The 18,116-nt window shown below is 31.9% G+C and overlaps 1 protein-coding gene across 9 annotated transcripts in view; it reads right to left on the bottom strand.

Moving 5' to 3' along the window:
• LOC126781428 (tensin-1) overlaps positions 1 to 18,116 on the bottom strand; it is a 101,222-nt gene that overhangs the window by 45,749 nt on the left and 37,357 nt on the right. For 8 of the 9 annotated variants that reach the window (XM_050506399.1, XM_050506400.1, XM_050506403.1 and 5 more), the window contains one exon: positions 6,141 to 6,209. In XM_050506399.1, coding sequence (XP_050362356.1) covers positions 6,141 to 6,209 — 69 coding nt within the window. Of the gene's footprint in view, positions 1 to 1,530; positions 1,954 to 6,140; positions 6,210 to 18,116 lie in introns of those variants that run through there. The other variant, XM_050506408.1, reaches the window with a different exon arrangement.

Genomic DNA, 18,116 nt, shown 5'->3' with positions numbered 1-18,116 from the left:
TATTCGGTACTTTTTTCTTGTGTAAAAAAAACACTTTTAAGTTACTTCATTTATGAGACCGTTTGAATATCGCACCGAAATAAATAAAAATAAATAAATATATATTTAAAAATATGATTTATATTTCATTTTATTCTAATATTAACTTCGTTACAGACTGGAGTGTTTTAATAAATAAAACCTATTTTATAACTCTTAAATTACCAGTTAGTAATCCAAGAGAGCATGTATTATTATGGCTTCATATAAACAAATCGAAATACAATTGACACTAAAGTACCCGGTCATTGCCTTACTCATTCGCCACCACAATTGCAGACAATGTCATTTAATTGTTTAAGATTTATTTTAAAAATGCCAAATAAAACTACAAAAATGGTAATTGAAGAGAATGAAAGTCTCAAACTTATTTTAAACTCATAGGTTATGGAAATTTTACTGAGATTTGATTTGCTTTATTCCACTTTCACATCTAAGCTATATATAAATATATATAGTAACTATCATTTAGTATTCCCATTACCTATAATATTACGTTAACTTTACATTGAACTTAATGTCTTTCTAATAATGAAATATTACAATGGAAAAAAATATGTTTCAAGTGGGTAGAGTAACGAGAAATATTAATAGGCCTCTATTGCGTGGGGTCCACAAGATGAAAGTAATCACTTATTGAGTACAAGGAAAGTAAGACAAAAACGATTACAACGACACTTTCTAGTTATGTTACGTAATAACGTAAATAGGAATAATATTATGTCAATGAGTATCATGTCACTGACTAATAATTAAATTGTTTGTTTAACACGTGCTTTGTACAGAGAATGTAAGCAAACAAACTTGGGTCTACCAAACAATTGTGTGCCTTGCTAGGACGTAGGTATGTAGAATTTATTCTAGCGGCGCCTAATGATCTCATCATGTGATGTAATATTCTTAACCTAGAGTCATTTTATTACTAAAGAATATCTTCTTCACGCAGCATTCAAATGCGTTTGACTGTCAAATCAAAGGTCTTCACAAAGTATCTATTGGATCTAATTGCTATACATATTCGATCCACTTCAGTTCTCGTAAATATTGTAATCATTTTGTGTGATCGTTAGTAGTCGGATGTAATTTCAATTTGCAAATCTAATAGCAAGCAAAGAACACGGCTGCGGCCTTCGCTTGATAAGATAACCTTGCCTTCCAATTTAATTCGCACTCCACACCGCGAGGAACGAACGCTTCGACAACGTGTAGAAAAAACTAATAAAACCCTTATCTCTCGATGACGTTAGTCGTTACAATGTATACAAATTTATCTAAGGAGTTATTACTTACCGTTTGTTCTTTAGCAGAATAATAAGTGATTAAATACCAAAGATGTATTATTTAATATGCATATAAACAGATTTGACTAGTTAATCGATTAATAACTTATGAATGTATCATGAAATTAATTTAAAATGTTGTAAATTTAATTATATTCCTATCCCTAACCTTATTCACATCCAATACAAATAAAAACTACTGTGGATGTACCTCATGCTCAAAAGGATCATCTGAACGAGGAACACGTCCTTGTTTATCTCCATTGAATGACAGCCTCCTCTTGAACAACTTCATCTTTGACCGCAGCCTGTGCGCTTTGCAAAAGTCACCTTTCGCTGTCGCCGTCGGCGACAAGGCTCATTATTTATTAGTTGTCGCGTTTGAACTTTGAGCAACGTCGTAAACGTTGATTGTTTTTTTAAATAAAAGTTAGTATTTTAATTTAGGTGCTAGTGTTAACGTTTATTCACTGTACGATAAGCATAAGTCAGCCGCGATTTTCCTATAAAACCGGGTAACAGGATTTTTCGCGCCATCTAGTCGGAGCGCGCGTAAGGTGCGAAGGTCGCCGGTGGCGCATGCCAATGGTCGAGATAGAGTGCGGTTCCGTCGCGCGCCCGCCGCGCACTGCTCGAATGCTCGCGGCATGGTGCGTTCGTTACGTTGCGTCTCTAACGCCGACCGCCGTCACCTTCACAACATAGCACGTACTTTACGCTCCCCCAACGTCTAACATATTAACGAATCAACGAATGAACGAACCCAAACAATTATTTGGCCCCTTTATTATGTGCTAAGACGATTTACAAAAATATAACTAATTGTGACTAAAATGTTACGATGCTTTTACTTATTACAATTTGAAATTGAGAATTTAATTTTTTCAAATATGATATAGCCAACACGCATTTTCTCCTATATTTGAAAACAATATCAGTTTAATTGTTTATTTTAGTTGCGATTACTCAGTACCTAAGTAAATCTCAACTGTTTGATAATCTTAAGATTGCAGGTTCAAACTCGAGCAAGCTCCACTGAATCTTCACCTGCTTAATTTATGTTGGTCATTCACCCAGGTTTCAAAGGTGAATGATACTCTAGTATGGAAATCTGCAAGTGTCGGATGAAATCCAGCCACATGCATTTCCACCAACCCGCATTGGAACAGCTTCATGGAAACCTTCTCGTCAGAAAGCTTTTACCTAGCAATTTATTTAATTTTCACTTTGACTTTGTTAGAAGAAAAATATATAAAACCAAATATTTCATTTACATAACTATACCATTCCTCATTTCCGTTTCCCTACAGAATGTATTATGCCTTTGCGCATAAAATTAGAAGTGCAGAGAAAACAACATCCGTTGTTACCATAAACAATGTTCTAAAATTGAACGAATCTACAGGCCTGCGTTTGACATTCATGTCAATTACAAGAAACATTTGATTTACGTTCAGTAATGTAATTCGATGTTTTTAATAAATATTTACCATAAACTTTCTCACCAGAAATAAAACTTTCGAGCTCCGTATTACACAGATTTTAGGCTAAAATTGTGATAGTGGTTATGGTCAAAATAAGAATTATATGTAAATAGAAAGTTTGCATTTATTATGGTGCTATATATAATCGCCCAGTTCAGTAGACAGGACGCAGGATGCTCCAGCATACAGCTACATCCCGCTTTGATAACATCAATCCTTTCCCTTGGGTACGACAGTATTTTTGGACAAACATATTTTATAAGTTACATAGTACAACGTCTGTATAATATTAACGATATTGAGACAACAGTGTGATTGATTTTTGCTGTTTCGTATGTTGTCGCATTAATTAAAATTTGAATAAATTATCGTACTTTGACTATCATAAGTTGTCCGGAGAGAATGTAAACAGCTAACGTTTCGTAAGCAACTGACAAATAGAGAAGTATTTAAGGCTAAACGGCGATATAAGAAATTGAGTAGATCATTTTAAGTAATTTTCTAGACAAGTAGTTTAGTCATTAGCGGCTGGAAAACCGAAGAACAAGTCTACAACAACGTAATAGAGTACTTCCCCACCCCCCTTTTTAAAGACTTGCTTTATCTAATATAGAAATCATTTGTTATATTAATTACAGCAAATATTAAATATTCATTTATAAAAACAATTTATTGATAATAATTTATTATACAATGCTATTGATTATTTATTATAAATTAACTAAATGGTTTTTTATAATAATTACTTAGACCACTTTTTATTATAAATATCGTTTCACAACTATTCTATTATCAAATCAGAAAAATCAATGGGCAAATATTTTAAATGCGAAACTAACTCACGTTTGTCATCACGATTACACCACTATACAGCCAAATTAGCTTTAAGACAGAGCAGATAAATTACGTTTTTGTTTTTAGGTAATTTATATTAAACATATAAAATGTAATTTCTATTCCTGAATTTCTTCAACTCCAGACATTTCGTAGTCATTCTCACCCTCGCTTTAATCCTATAAATCATTTATTTTAATGATAATTTGTTTTGATATTGTATCTAAGGCCTTGTCTCTACCCTGAAATGATGATACCCTGATGAATTATGGCCTTAATTTTTTTTGCAACATAAGTATACTTTGCCCCATATTAGTAAAAAAAGAATAACAAACAAAGTTACAATTCTGATGTTACTTTTTGACATTGATGTAGTTTGAACGTGGATAAGGAAATATATATAGTTTCAATACTTCTTCTCCATCCTTCGTGGCATTGGCGAAATAAGGTGTGTCCTGTTAGCCAATAAAAGCCATTAAACTATGAATTGAATTCAATTGAAGCGCATAGTCACAAAAATGACGGTATTTACGAGAAAAATTATCGCGTATGGAGTCAGGGGGTAAGATAGTTTACTATAAAGCGATCAGGCCATGTGACATTTGTTGAATCCTAGCAGATATTTCAATGTACGCAACAAAGTGAGTTGTAATATATCGCTATGTCTCGATCTTAAGGCCTGAGTAAGCAATTTATTTCAATGATAGCTTTACATCGACTTTATATAGCATCAATAATAATAATCGGATTGTGCTAGTACTTTCTCAGTGTACGAACTTTTTATTTATTTAATACATAAAGACATATTTTTGTGTAATTGTTGAAATATTCGAAATTCAAAATTATTTTATAAGAACTTTTAAAATAGGAATATTGTAATCTGTTTCCCGTATAACTATAAAAATGTAGTTCATTTACAGTTACAAGTTATCTGTATAATATGAGATAATGACGTAACTTTTTGTTCTCATTCGCTTTTATGACACGAAAATTGAGCTCTGGAATATTTACGATAAACATACTACAGGTACGTTTGGAACGAATATTATGATATTTCAGATTTCAGGCACATTCAAGACTTTTCTCGTCTACCTCGCTTTCTGCGCTAAAGATAAGTTAAGCTTGTGATTTGCAGTCGCAACTTGCAACTTGGTACTTCGCCAAATGTTACCCATAAAATAGTTTTATATGTCACTCTAATGTCACAAATTGTATATGAGATCATTTCATGGGTACAAAATAGTCAAAATAAACAATGTGTTGATATTTTTTCTTATCATAACTTTCAATGGTTCGGTTTAGTTTTTCGTGGAAAAAAGATGATTGTTAAATTATTGTTAATGTTTACTTAAAACTCACAGGAAGAGAAGTAGAGTTGGAATGTTGTACCGTGTTAGTGTGAACCCGTTAATGTTTGTATTATGTTTAACGTCTATCCTGGCCTTTCGTTTATTTTCCCTAGAGTAAGTTTATTGGGAACTATAATATCAAATGAATTATATTATTCATAGTCACCGTATGAGTTAAAATAAAGCGCTTTAATTTTTGCTGTAGGTTTCAATTGTTTTTTTTAATAATAATTGGTTGGTGGACTGGCAAATGAGCTATAAAGCTAAAGTGCGGTGACACTTGTTTTATAGACATTGGTAAAGTAAGATATATTAACAATCCCTTACATCTCCAATGCGCCACCAACCGTGGGAACTAAGATGTTATGTCCGTGTGGCATCACAATGACTTACTCACCCTTCAAACTGGAACACAACTATATATAGTCCTGTTTAGCAATATAATAAACGATGACCTACCCAGACGGGCTTAAACAAAACTCTACAACCAAGTAAATTTGTTTTTGAGTATTACTAAACTCGGAATATTATCAAAAAATATATAATAAAATACTTGATTACTTACTTTTACATAAAATTACTTAAAAACGATGCAAAAAATTGTGGGTAAAATCATTACGTCTATGGTTTAGAAATAGTGACTTTAACAGTGAATTCATCAAAAAATTCAATGGGTATATAAGTCGTTAAAATACTTACATTGCATCACATGATGCATTTTATGAACCCGTTTATTGTTTCCTTGATACATACTACATATGCTTTATATAATAATATTTCATTACGTATTTAGCACGCGATTAATTTTATCGTTGTTGAAATTAACTGGATATTCTGTAGGAAAAGGCAAACCGCATTTTGACACCCTGTCAGACGTGCAACTTTCTTGTTCACGTTTCATAATCATAATCATTATGGAAGTGAACGAAACCAGCAATTTCCCACCGCATACAGATACTCTTCAGATCAGATAACGTTCATAAAATAAAGAGGATGCTCAGTGAGCCGAATTTGCGAAAGTAAGCCTTTAATATTCTTGACGAATTTAGAAATATCGCACACCAAAATACAAACAAATATATTGTTTATCATTTGCATAAATTAGTTAACTAGAAATACGAACACAGTACGATAAGATTAAAGCGATAACTTACAGAATTTTGTAGTCGTTGTAGTATTTCCGCAGAGTTGGCTGGGTCGGAGAGCTCGATAGCGCCCGACACCTGAAACGAATATGGCTTTATTATTCTCCTTTCGTGACCGATTCTCTGCTGATTGTTTTGTTGTTAAATACATATTATACAGATTTTTTTTTTGGTCATTATTATTCATTCGACTGCATTGAGGTCCTAGGTTCAAGCCGCGCTTCGGACCAATTAAAAGTTATTGGGTTATTCTGACAATAGATTTTTAGTAGAGGTACGCAATTTAGAAGTTGTTAATGTTAATACTTCCATGCCTCAGAAACCTTTCAACCCTTTGGTTTTGTACCTGAACGACTTTCGGTCGTGTCAGATTGCCGTCCCATTGGACTATGGCAATAGAGAGTGCGCTTGTATTTGCGCACTCACTGGTGCACTATAATATCGAATGCGCAGTTAGCTAATCTCCCTTTAGAATCATTAGTAATTCGTATAAGCATTCACATAGCTTTCGTAATCCTTAATTGATTATTTTATAGTTTTAGTTACGTAAGAACATATATATATATATATAACATAGACGTGCCCATCGCGTTCAACTTATTAGCGGCACATTTGTATATAGATTATTTTTATTTTTGTTATATATTTTTATATAAACCTATTTGAGTATATTTTATTACAACTGACATATTATTAATCTTAATCATATGAAAGAAGACCAGAAACAATGGTAATAAAAATTAAGCAAATCCGGCTCTAATTGCTAATTATTGATGCAATTAATATTTCTTCATTTTAAAAATAAATACATAAAGTCTAAATTTATATGAACACAGTATTTTGATATAGTTTGGAGAAATGTATTTAACGAAAGATCAATATTCTATATAAGTAGGTCAATAGCACCGGAGGGAGGAAATTGGCGTACCAAAGCAATATCCAGGCTTGTATTTTATTCCTAGGGTTAGTTTTTACGACTATCTTAGTCTCCCAACACTTATCTCGCATAACGTTTGAAAATTTGCCTACATAGCAATCGTTTTATAATCTAAAATGTTTATACATAAGGTTGGTCTGAACTTGTAATATTGGCCTGTTATAAGGTCAAATCAAACCGACCCTGGACACGAGCCAGAATAAATCTAGGCTACGGGCAGTATATCTTTATTTAATTACGCGTTGATAACATACGTTATAATGAATTGATATACAAACATGTTATTTAATTTATTCTGAATATTATTGAACACCACATTATATATCAGAATAAGAAAAAATACTATATCGCAACTATCAGTTCAAAAGGTCGAATGGAAAAAATATATGCTTTAGAGAAATACACAAGTTAAGTCAAGTTATATTGGTGCTTGTTTTTGAATTTTGCCTGATTTAAATCATTTGAGAAAGAATCATTACAGGAATATGCCGTCTTTAAATTGCGTCGTTAATGTAGAGGCTAGATATAAGGCCACTGAACCCGAGGTCCTGGATTCAAACCGCAGGTCAGACCGATAAAAAATTATTGAGTTTTTCTGTCAAAGATGCTCAGTAGTGGCCCGAAGTCTGGAAGTTGGAAGTGTGTGCCTCGGAAAACACGTAAAGCCATTGGTCCTGTGCCTGAAATCTTTCCGGTCGTGCCGATTAACCACCTTTTATTTAAGCTCATTTAAAAATTCAGCCGGAGTTAGGACTACTTATCGTTTAAGCTATTTAAGCGATCTTACAAAGTGTTTTCATAAGTTATGGACAAATAACGATAAGAAATTCTAGAGCTAGACAGTAAAATGGAGAAAGTGATAAACGAGCCATATTCGATCACATAAACAGGTTTATCTGTTTACGTGTGTCTGTATGAATCGGCCTTAGAGCAGTAATTTGTGGTTATTGTCCGCCATGATATCTCTCCGCATTTGCCATGCGATTGTGGTGTTCTATGTCTGTTCTACAAATTGAGCTTTGAAAGTCTACACTTACCTTTAATCTGCCTTCATATATGGATGTAAATTATGTGAAAGTCAAATTATCTGTGTGTGTTTAATGGCATATATTACCTTAACAAAATAGTGCTGCAATGGGCATCGTAAAAAGTTATTAATGTAATCGATTCATTTTAATTTTCCTAGAAACAGATTTGCATCATCCTGTTATTAATATTATTAGTAAATCGTTAAAAGCTATTACCGAATGATTGTATCAAAAACTTATACCAACGACTAACAGCCGAAATCTTACTTTACTTTACTTTATTGTACACCACACCACAAAGAGAATAATGCAAAACATGTATACTGCCTAAATAAATGTGCAATTATGGCGACCTTATCGCTACATAGCGATCTCTTCCAAGCAACCAACGGTGTAAGAAATTACTGATAGGATATGAGGTAGGTGGTGGTATGAATAAAATAATATTAATATTTAATTAAAACAAAACCAATAAATAAATGTAAATATAAAATACACATATTATATATCAATAAATAAATTATATTATCAGCAAATACAAAATTACAAGTATATGATATAAATACATACTACATACAGCAACAACGAATAAAACGATATGTCCTCGAACATAACAAGAAAAAAAAAAAGAAAAACAAATGAATAATTTATTTGTACAAAAAATACTAATATAAAAAACAATTAGCAAGGAATATAACATCATAGATTCCTAGATATTTTCATATTATACAGGCTGGCGTTATATAGTTAATAGTTATCGTTTTTTTTCCAATCAGTTGAGGTTCTACGTCGATGAGTTTTTGCATTACAACGCCTTAAATTTGTAATAGTTTAGTGTAATAAATAACTTGCTAATAGCTGGGCTCTACATTTCACGACACGCAATAGTAAAAATTTACATAAATAAATATATATTTAAATATTAAAAGGTAAGATAGTGGTCGTTGCTGACATTGACTGACTATTACATACAAAAAAAATCGTAGTAATATTTCTGTACTAGATAGAAATATTACTCGTTCTTTACAACGTCAATGCGCCACTAACCTTTGGAACGAATGTACCTTGTACCTGCATTGGCTCCCCCTTCGGAATGAAAGAAATCGGAAGACAACAATACTAAATATTGCAGTTTGGCAGTTGAATATGTAATGAGTGGGTGGATTGATACCTACCCAGACAGGCTTGCACAAAGCCCTACAGTACAGTACAGTAACAGCCTGTTAATGTCCCACTGCTGGGCTAAGGCCTCCTCTCCCTTTTTGAGGAGAAGGTTTAGAGCTTATTCCACCACGCTGCTCTAATGCGGGTTGGTAGAATACACATGTGACATAATTTCAATGAAATTAGACACATGCAGGTTTCCTCACGATGTTTTCCTTCACCGTCAAGCACGAGATGAATTATAATCACAAATTAAGCACATGAAAATTCAGTGGTGCTTGCCCGGGTTTGAACCCACGATCATCGGTTAAGATTCACGCGTTCTAACCACTGGGCCATCTCGGCTTTTTTATCGGCACAAAGCCCTACCAAGTAAAATATGTCCTGAATAGTTGTCTAGTCTCCCTTGAGTGGCCGCCGTTCCAAAGTTGGCCAGGATCACATTAATATATTCTATGCTGGTAGTAGAGCTTTGTGCAAACTCGTCTTGGTAGGTACCACCCACTCATCAGATATTCTACCGCAAATCAGCAGTACTTGATATTGTTGTCTTCCGGTTTGAAGGGTGAGTGAGCCAATGTAATTATAGGCACAATGGACATAACATCTTAGTTCTCAATGTTGGTGGCGCATTGGTGATGTAAGCGATGGTTAACATTTCTTACAATACCAAGGTCTAAGGGGGTTGGTGACCACTTACCATCAGGTGGCCCATATGTTCGTCCGCCTTAATATTCTATAAAAAAAATACTACGTACACAACAACACATATTGAAAAATGAGGCATTTGATGTGAGAATATTTTTGAAATATATTAACAACACAAAAAAATATTCCGTGTATTAATTTATTCAGTGATTCTATTAATTTAAAAAAAACCTGTCGTTTTAATTTATAAGTTAAATATATGTAGAGTATCAAAAAACTATATTTAAATATATACATAGATATACATAGACAGATAGTGCTTAAATAAATAAATTACGCAATCGAAATAATTCAAATAGCAGAGTTGTTATCATAAATAAATTGAAATGTGAACTAAACCTATTAAAAACATAAATATTAGTAAGTAATGAATACTTAATAAAAGATGACAAATCATTAGATTTTGGTTCGGTTTTGTATTTTTTTATCATTAATAACATAATAATATGAGGTGTTTGACTCAACAGAATCAAGAGACATCCCGGTTCAAAAAAATCTTCCTGAAGATTTGGGACTGCTAAATTAAAAATACTGCTATATTTATTCCCTATATATAAATTGAAATATATATTTACGAAGAAAGAATATTTAATTTCTAAATAAAAATTCTTAGAAGATGATAGCATCAATTTTTCTCCGAACTTCAAGACTGCTAATTCGTTGAATCGTGATTTATCTATAAAACCCAATCTAATTTGTTATATTTTGCTAGGAATTATTATTTTGACAAGGTACTACCATAATAATATAAAGAAATTAATAATTTTTAAATTATATTACATTAATGAAATACAAAAATTACGATATTGTTAATGCTGCTTTCATTTTATAATTATTACGAAGCAGTTTATTATCATCGTATAAATAAACATATATTCTTGAAATAAGAAAAAAATATATGAAATATGAAAAGGATTGTTTAAGTTAATTTAGCGTGATCGGTGAAGATGCTCAACCACTTCACATGCCGCAATGCCGTAAAAATAAACTTAGCGCACCACTCCCTGGCCTGGAGTCGGCAGTCGCCCTCATTCGTGTTTGCTTGATCGACTGCAGGCCCCACTTATCCATCTGCGTTTATTAGGTCGATCAGGAAATCGCAAAGTTAATACCGGCTTGTTTATTTCTATAGACGTTTTCTCGCTGTTGTTATGCTTAAAAAGCTTGAAAGCTGTCGATATGTACCCAGAAATTTTGGAGAACTGGTTACTTATGAAGCTGAGCACTCGGTATAAATGTTTAACATTCATATCCAGTTCACAGCTATTTACTTATACCAGTTATTAACTTTGTCAACGTCAATCAAATATATTTGGGACATTAGGATAGCCTGTAATTTTATTTTCCTATGGAATTCGATAACTGTCAGACAGTTCTACCAGAAATTGTAAGTATGTTATTATTAATTACACAGTTGTCCCCGATCAAAGTCTACGTTTACTTACACCGACAATTCAATATAATTTCACAACATGGTTTTCAACTTTATAATCAAAACATTAACGTGTTCATTTTAAATTCCAATATTATAATTTGTTTATTTAAACATTTTGTATGAACTTAAAATGTTAACTTAATAACTTACAGAATAATCTGTCACGTTTATCAACACTAAGCTCGATCGTTTTAAAACTGGATATTACCTTAATAATAACATTTATATGTATACGGTATGTCGTTATTATAACAGTAGCATTTAAACATAGTATGTCGAGAGACATAACCGTCACACACCACTCCTTATAACAAAAATGGTCATTAACTTAAACAATATTATTTAACTTGTCATATAAAATATACATTCTAAGCGTTTAAATATATTTTCAGTTAATTTCAGGATGCTGTTTTAATTGCGCTTATTTCATTCACCCTTATAATTACTATTATTATTGATACATACGATTATTTACATATGTATTACGCTACATTTTAAAATAGTTTTAAAATCAAGCCACGGTTTCTTTAATAAATTGACAATCTATTTAAGTGACTTACACTAAATTACCAAACAAACTAGATTTCGTAAAGAAAGGCTACATAATGAAAAGGCTTGTAGCGTCTTTGTGATGCAAAAGTCAACGTGAACGTCTCAATTGACTAAGATGACATTGGACGTATGCACGAGTGCAAAATGACGCATACATTCTCTTAATATGCGACTCGCGTTAAATTGTGAAGGGTTTGACCAAAATATTTAAGGTGAAACGTAAATATTACTTATACGTATTTGTCGCACGATACCATCACCACCAGGATGTCACAGTTACCAAACTGGATCATTTATGTAACCCATTAAAAATGCCCTTCATATGTATATTATTAAATTTTAAGAACATTAAAATAAAAGCAACAATATAATTTAAGTCATATTCGAATAAAAGCTGGCTGTATGATATTGCACGTTGTAGTTGTAAAACACTAATCGAATGTTCTGTAGAATATTTGTTTATGTGTTTATTCCTTTTATTCTCATCTAAAAAACATAACAAACAAAAAATATACATAGATATATTTTAATCGAAATATAATTTAGCTTCGTAATTACGCAATTAACCCTAAATTTAATGCAAACATAAATTCACGTACACATATTAAAGTCATCTACATGAACACAATTACAACTGCACTTAGATGTAACGATACAATCATTTTTACATTACAAATTGTGATATGCTATTGTGAGACACGAATTATGTAAATTGGTTAAATACGTCTCAAAATCCGACTGTCATCAAACATCCACACTATAAACGATATTTTAATTGGAGTATTTACATGTTTTATATTTTAATTACATGAATAAACAAGTTCATTTCCTGTCAATTCGTTTAAATTCATTGGCGCAGTTTAATCAACATCAATCATTGATCATTTAAATATATAATATTCAAATGATCAATGATACACGTAGCCGATTTGACATTATGATAACTAATTAAAGACGCAAACTTATTGCCGGCTGAACCCTAATTACTTATAATTTATTCGAGATTGAAAACAAATCAACATTGATTATCTTATTTCCAGATGCTTAAGAAACATTGTTAACGAGAAATCTGTTATAGATTTTTTTTTAATCTATATCTTTTATAATCGCTATATAATTAAGCAAAAAATATGCTTGTCAGTTGGCGATTAACAGATTACATCTGAGTATAGCTTAGAATGTTTCGATTTCATTTTGATATTCGAGTCGTTTGAGATCGATTTGTTCTTGTTGTGTATGAAACTGACAATAGAAATTATCTTTAGTTCCGGGTCTATTGACCTCTTTAAAAATGTAATCAGTTGCAATAATAAGACTGCGAGTTATGATTACATATTTTATATCATCTGTGATCATTAGAAAAATTATGATTACTTATTAAGTACATTGTTTTAAAACAAAGTATTTGAAAATTACTTGTATTTATATCGCAAATTATTTATTTATTTTATTAGTCAATAACGGTCACCTCCGCTCAAAGTCGTTAGCAGTGCAACAAATATTAAATATTCCTTACAAAGACTATGCGCCGCCAACCATTGAAACTAAGATATTATGATCCTGCCTGAATTTAAATTTACTTTTTAAATCGGAACACAGCAATAGAGTATTGATGTTTGGCGCTAGAATAACGGATGAGTGGGTGGTGCCCACCCCGACAGGCCTGCATACAAACCTAACATCGGTAAAAGAGAATATTTTAATCTTACATCAACTAAAACTTTGTATAGACTGTATAAAAGATTTATATTTAAGACATCTCGTTTTTAGGTAACCCAATTAATGTGGCGTTCATTACAAATTCCGCAAATAACTGGAACGACCTTGCCTTGTTTCACGAATTGGATATTCGTGATTTTCATACGAATATAATATGAAACTTATAATCTATTTCAATAAGGATAGCTTCAATGACTACAACGGCTATGTGTTAAAGCTAATAATATATATCAAACAAATTTAACGTGAACATGCGGTCTGAAGCTGCGGACGCAGTCTTGGTGCAAATGTTTGTTGCCTTCTGCGGTCGAGTTAACGGGGTTAAGCAAAGTTTCTTCATATATTTATCTCGCAAAGCAAACAAAACATCACTCGGAAGCGCTCGAGGCCGATATTACAGTAAATTGTTTTGTTACAACGACGAAATGAAAAAAGTTACGAGCCAGAGTCGTTGGGATTTCGTTCATTTTCATAATAATAATAAAATACAATTTAATTATTACTAACAAAACTATGGCAGCATGTCACAATGACATACAATCCCGTAGAGGATTCGTTTACTTTTAGAATATTTTGTTTTAGTCATAAATATATCTGTTCGACTTAAATTCTCAGAGAGCATATTGTGCAGCTGTTTCGATTGACAAAAGAGTTGTTTAGTATAAAATGATATTGCTACAAAAACTTATAAAGGAAAAGGCTATATCCTTTTCCTGTGATTAACTTAAATTAATGCATGAAATGAAATGCAACGCGAAATTTTTAAATCTACTATTTTCATTTTATGAGACGTTAAAGTACTGCGAGTACTTAATTGTATTATATAGTTATGTAATAAAAAAGTGTATAAAAGTTCGAAATTGTGTAACATGTTAATTAAACACGAGAGCCTACAGACTTATATTTCCAAACACTTTGACGAGGAGGCTTTAAACTAGAACTTCTAACAGCAACGTAATTACACTGTGCCTAGACCGGTCTCATCTGTAATTAATCTTCCACGGAAGACGGCTACGTAGCAGGGATTTAAGTGACATTTTAAATATCCGCTACTTCATTACTAAAAACAAACTGTTTTCAGCTGCCACTGAAATTAAAATGAAAATCTAGAAATATGAATCGCCTTAAATGAAATACAATTTATGTAATAAAACAAATTAAAAATCGGACTTTATTATTTAAAATGATTTTTCTAAGTTTAGTCATGTGATCAAAAACGCGTATATCTAAAATGATTCACTTCAAGAGGCCGTTTTGCTTATTTTTTCAAGGTCACACAATTATAACCATTTTTAAACGATATTCTAAATCTCTTTGTTAAAGTTCGCGCAACAGAAGTCGTGGGCGCTGCGTGTAAGCTATATTTTTTATTGCTTTTTATTATGTAGTTTATTTTTATGAAACTTGTTCTTCATATTAATAACGCACTAGCAACACTTAGCCGACTTAGTTTACAAAAAAGGTTTTATAGGAAATACAATATATTTTTATAAACATCGTACCAAGTTACTTTTTCACATGTACATCCATCCTATCCAATGCTATTCATAAAACATTTTTTATCTAGCTATTTTAAATAACTTATATGTATCCTAATTCTTCGTTCTCCAGAACTTCTAATTCAAATTAAACGGACAATTTATTACTGATAATGCTTAGAAGTAAATTGTTCTTCAAAAAATAATTGCACAATTTCACAGAATATTGATTTAAGATAAACTGTTTGACGGAAATAAGCCTCGCCATAAAGCAACCACGCTTGTTTCCGCAAGGGATACTTTATGCATACAAAGACAATATATATTCGTGACTCACATCAATTCTTACACAATTCAATCACATTTAAATATAGCGTAACTTAAAAAGGTCTTATTTACAAAACTTTTCTTAGAACTGTTTGGATACAACATTTTTATTTTCATATGAATAGAAATAACATTTATCGAAATCGAAAGGAATAAACAGTTGAGGAGCTTGTAAATGTCCCACTGTTAAGCAAAGGCTCTCCTTTTGAGGTCTGGAGCTTATTCCAGCAATCTACTCGAATGTGAGCTGGTAGAACATGAGGCAGAATTTCATCTTATCATGTAGGTTCCATCATGTAGGTTTCATCGCGGTCTCTTCCTTCATCGAAAAGCACGAAATGGATTATAAACAAAAATTAACATGAAACCCGCCTTCGGTTGATCTTCGGTTAAGATTATCGTGCTCTAACCATGATAACCTCTACACATAGACTCTTTATAATTAAGGTAATATTGAGTGTAAAAAAATGTACAGAATTTAGAATCTGTTACAATTTGTATATGAAATTTAATAAACCAATTTTCTGTTTATTACGTAAGTCAACGTACAGCCGGCGCGCGTCGTGTCAATCTAATCCGACCATCAGCCAATCAGGTGTTAAACGTGTTCACTCAATCAGTTGATTGCAGCGAGGAAGTAATTATTTACCAAACATTATGTAGTTTATTTTTAGTTCTAAATATTTTATGTTTATAATCTACATTTGAATTTTAGTTTTAAACATATTAATTAATTTACAAATAAAGCGGTATCGATATGCATAAAATATGTTGATTTGCTCAATGAAAAACAAACTTATGTCAATGGTAATTAAGATGACTACCCGGTCGATCCTATATGTATTGACTTACGAAACGTTTTATACAGGAAAACTAGGATTACGCTTCATTGACAAATCTATCATCAGTAAACAAAACGAATCGTTTGTTTAATATCGTAACTAACATTAGTCGAATCTATATCTGTCGTGCCAAAACAACGGTTCGTTTGTACAAGTCATCGTATATTACAATATACTATTTATTAGATGTATGGAACAAATTCTTTAAACGTTATACTTCTGTGATTCTGCAAGCGGCTTTACTTGCCTTTGATGCAGTTTTCAACTGTAATGACTCTATTATAGTAAACTAGTTTGCACGAGGCTTCGCCCAAGTGATATAGAAGTGTGAAGAATAAAAAAGTAGCCTAAGCCAATTCCAAGGAAGGCCTTGGAATTTAATAGGAATTTCATCAAAATCAGTTCAGTGATTTAGCCGTGAAAGCGTAACAGACAAAGAGAGTTAGTAGACTTTTGCAATTATAATATAATATTATATTTATAGATATATTTCTGGAGAAGATTTTCCAGTACGATCTCTACTACTAGTAACATTTTTTAACATGATTTTATATTGAATATTTTAAATATTATATGGAATGATATAATGACAAACATATTGGCATTGGTCTTGCTGACAACCTTGGAACTCATTAGACTTTAGTTCCGCTTTATACGTTTTAATCTAATTTAAAAAAAAAACATTTATAAATTACACATTTATTCTGTAACACAATACGAGCATATATAGATTTTATAAAAGAGTTAGGATTGAGCTTGCTGATTTATATCTATAATTTTTTTTGGTTATAGTTACTATGTATTTGATTTGAGATAAAGAGTACAAGTAACGACCGAGTTTCTTACCGGTTCTTCTCGTTAAAATCGACATGGCGTGCCGGTGATTCAATTAAATCATTTAATATGAAAAATTTATATTTTTGTGTATCTTTCTTAGCAGAAGAACTTGATTATAAGCTAACAGCTTGCTGATTTTATACAAAATTCATTATATTTTGAGTAAAAAGAATGGATATATGATACGTGACAACAAAAATGACCGCAGAGGTAAAAAAAATCATTTGCTGTTATAACGCCCATAAGAGGTCCATTACAGTGTTATTACAACAACAAGTTTATTATTTTAAACAAAAAAAAAGTAGAGCCGTTTTTTATATCGTTTTTTATTTCATTATAAAAAAGAACTCTTTCTCGACCCACATCACAGTTGTCTTAAAAATACTTAGCTTTTAAGTAAAGGACAAATATAATTACATTTAACCGATAAAATATCAAACAGTATATTTAAGGATAAATAACAGTTTCAAATCCACCAAAATTCTAAGTAGTATTATGTAAGGTTAAAATACTGTAAAGCCCTTTTGCGTCGAATGGACGCCCACGCCTTTGAAATACAATTGAGATTATTATTGTCCATATAATTTTAATTTATGAATGTAGGTGTACGCTTAGCCAATTGGAAAGCTAATAATTATTCAAATTGCGAGTTAAACCGCTTATTAATAGTGCGGTGAATTCTATCATGCGTATAAGATCAGTCCTCGGGCCCTTCGAGCATCGGGCGAGCTTAAGCGTGCGCAAGCGCATTCCAACTAAGCATAGTCTGACACTGAATCACTGTTTCCACTTTTGACTTTAGGATTAATTTTACGACTTAAAGAAGCTGCACTGCAAAACACAAGCGTAAATATTAAGAAACAATGGCGTCCTCGTATACAGCAGTTGTGTAATATTTTTATCAAAGATACGTCAAACTGAATGTAACAAAAACGATAATGTCCATCAATAATAACAA

The sequence above is a fragment of the Nymphalis io genome, chromosome 3 (genome assembly GCF_905147045.1).
Source record: "Nymphalis io chromosome 3, ilAglIoxx1.1, whole genome shotgun sequence".
Taxonomy (NCBI): domain Eukaryota; kingdom Metazoa; phylum Arthropoda; class Insecta; order Lepidoptera; family Nymphalidae; genus Nymphalis; species Nymphalis io.
This window is presented reverse-complemented; position numbering and strand designations above follow the sequence as displayed.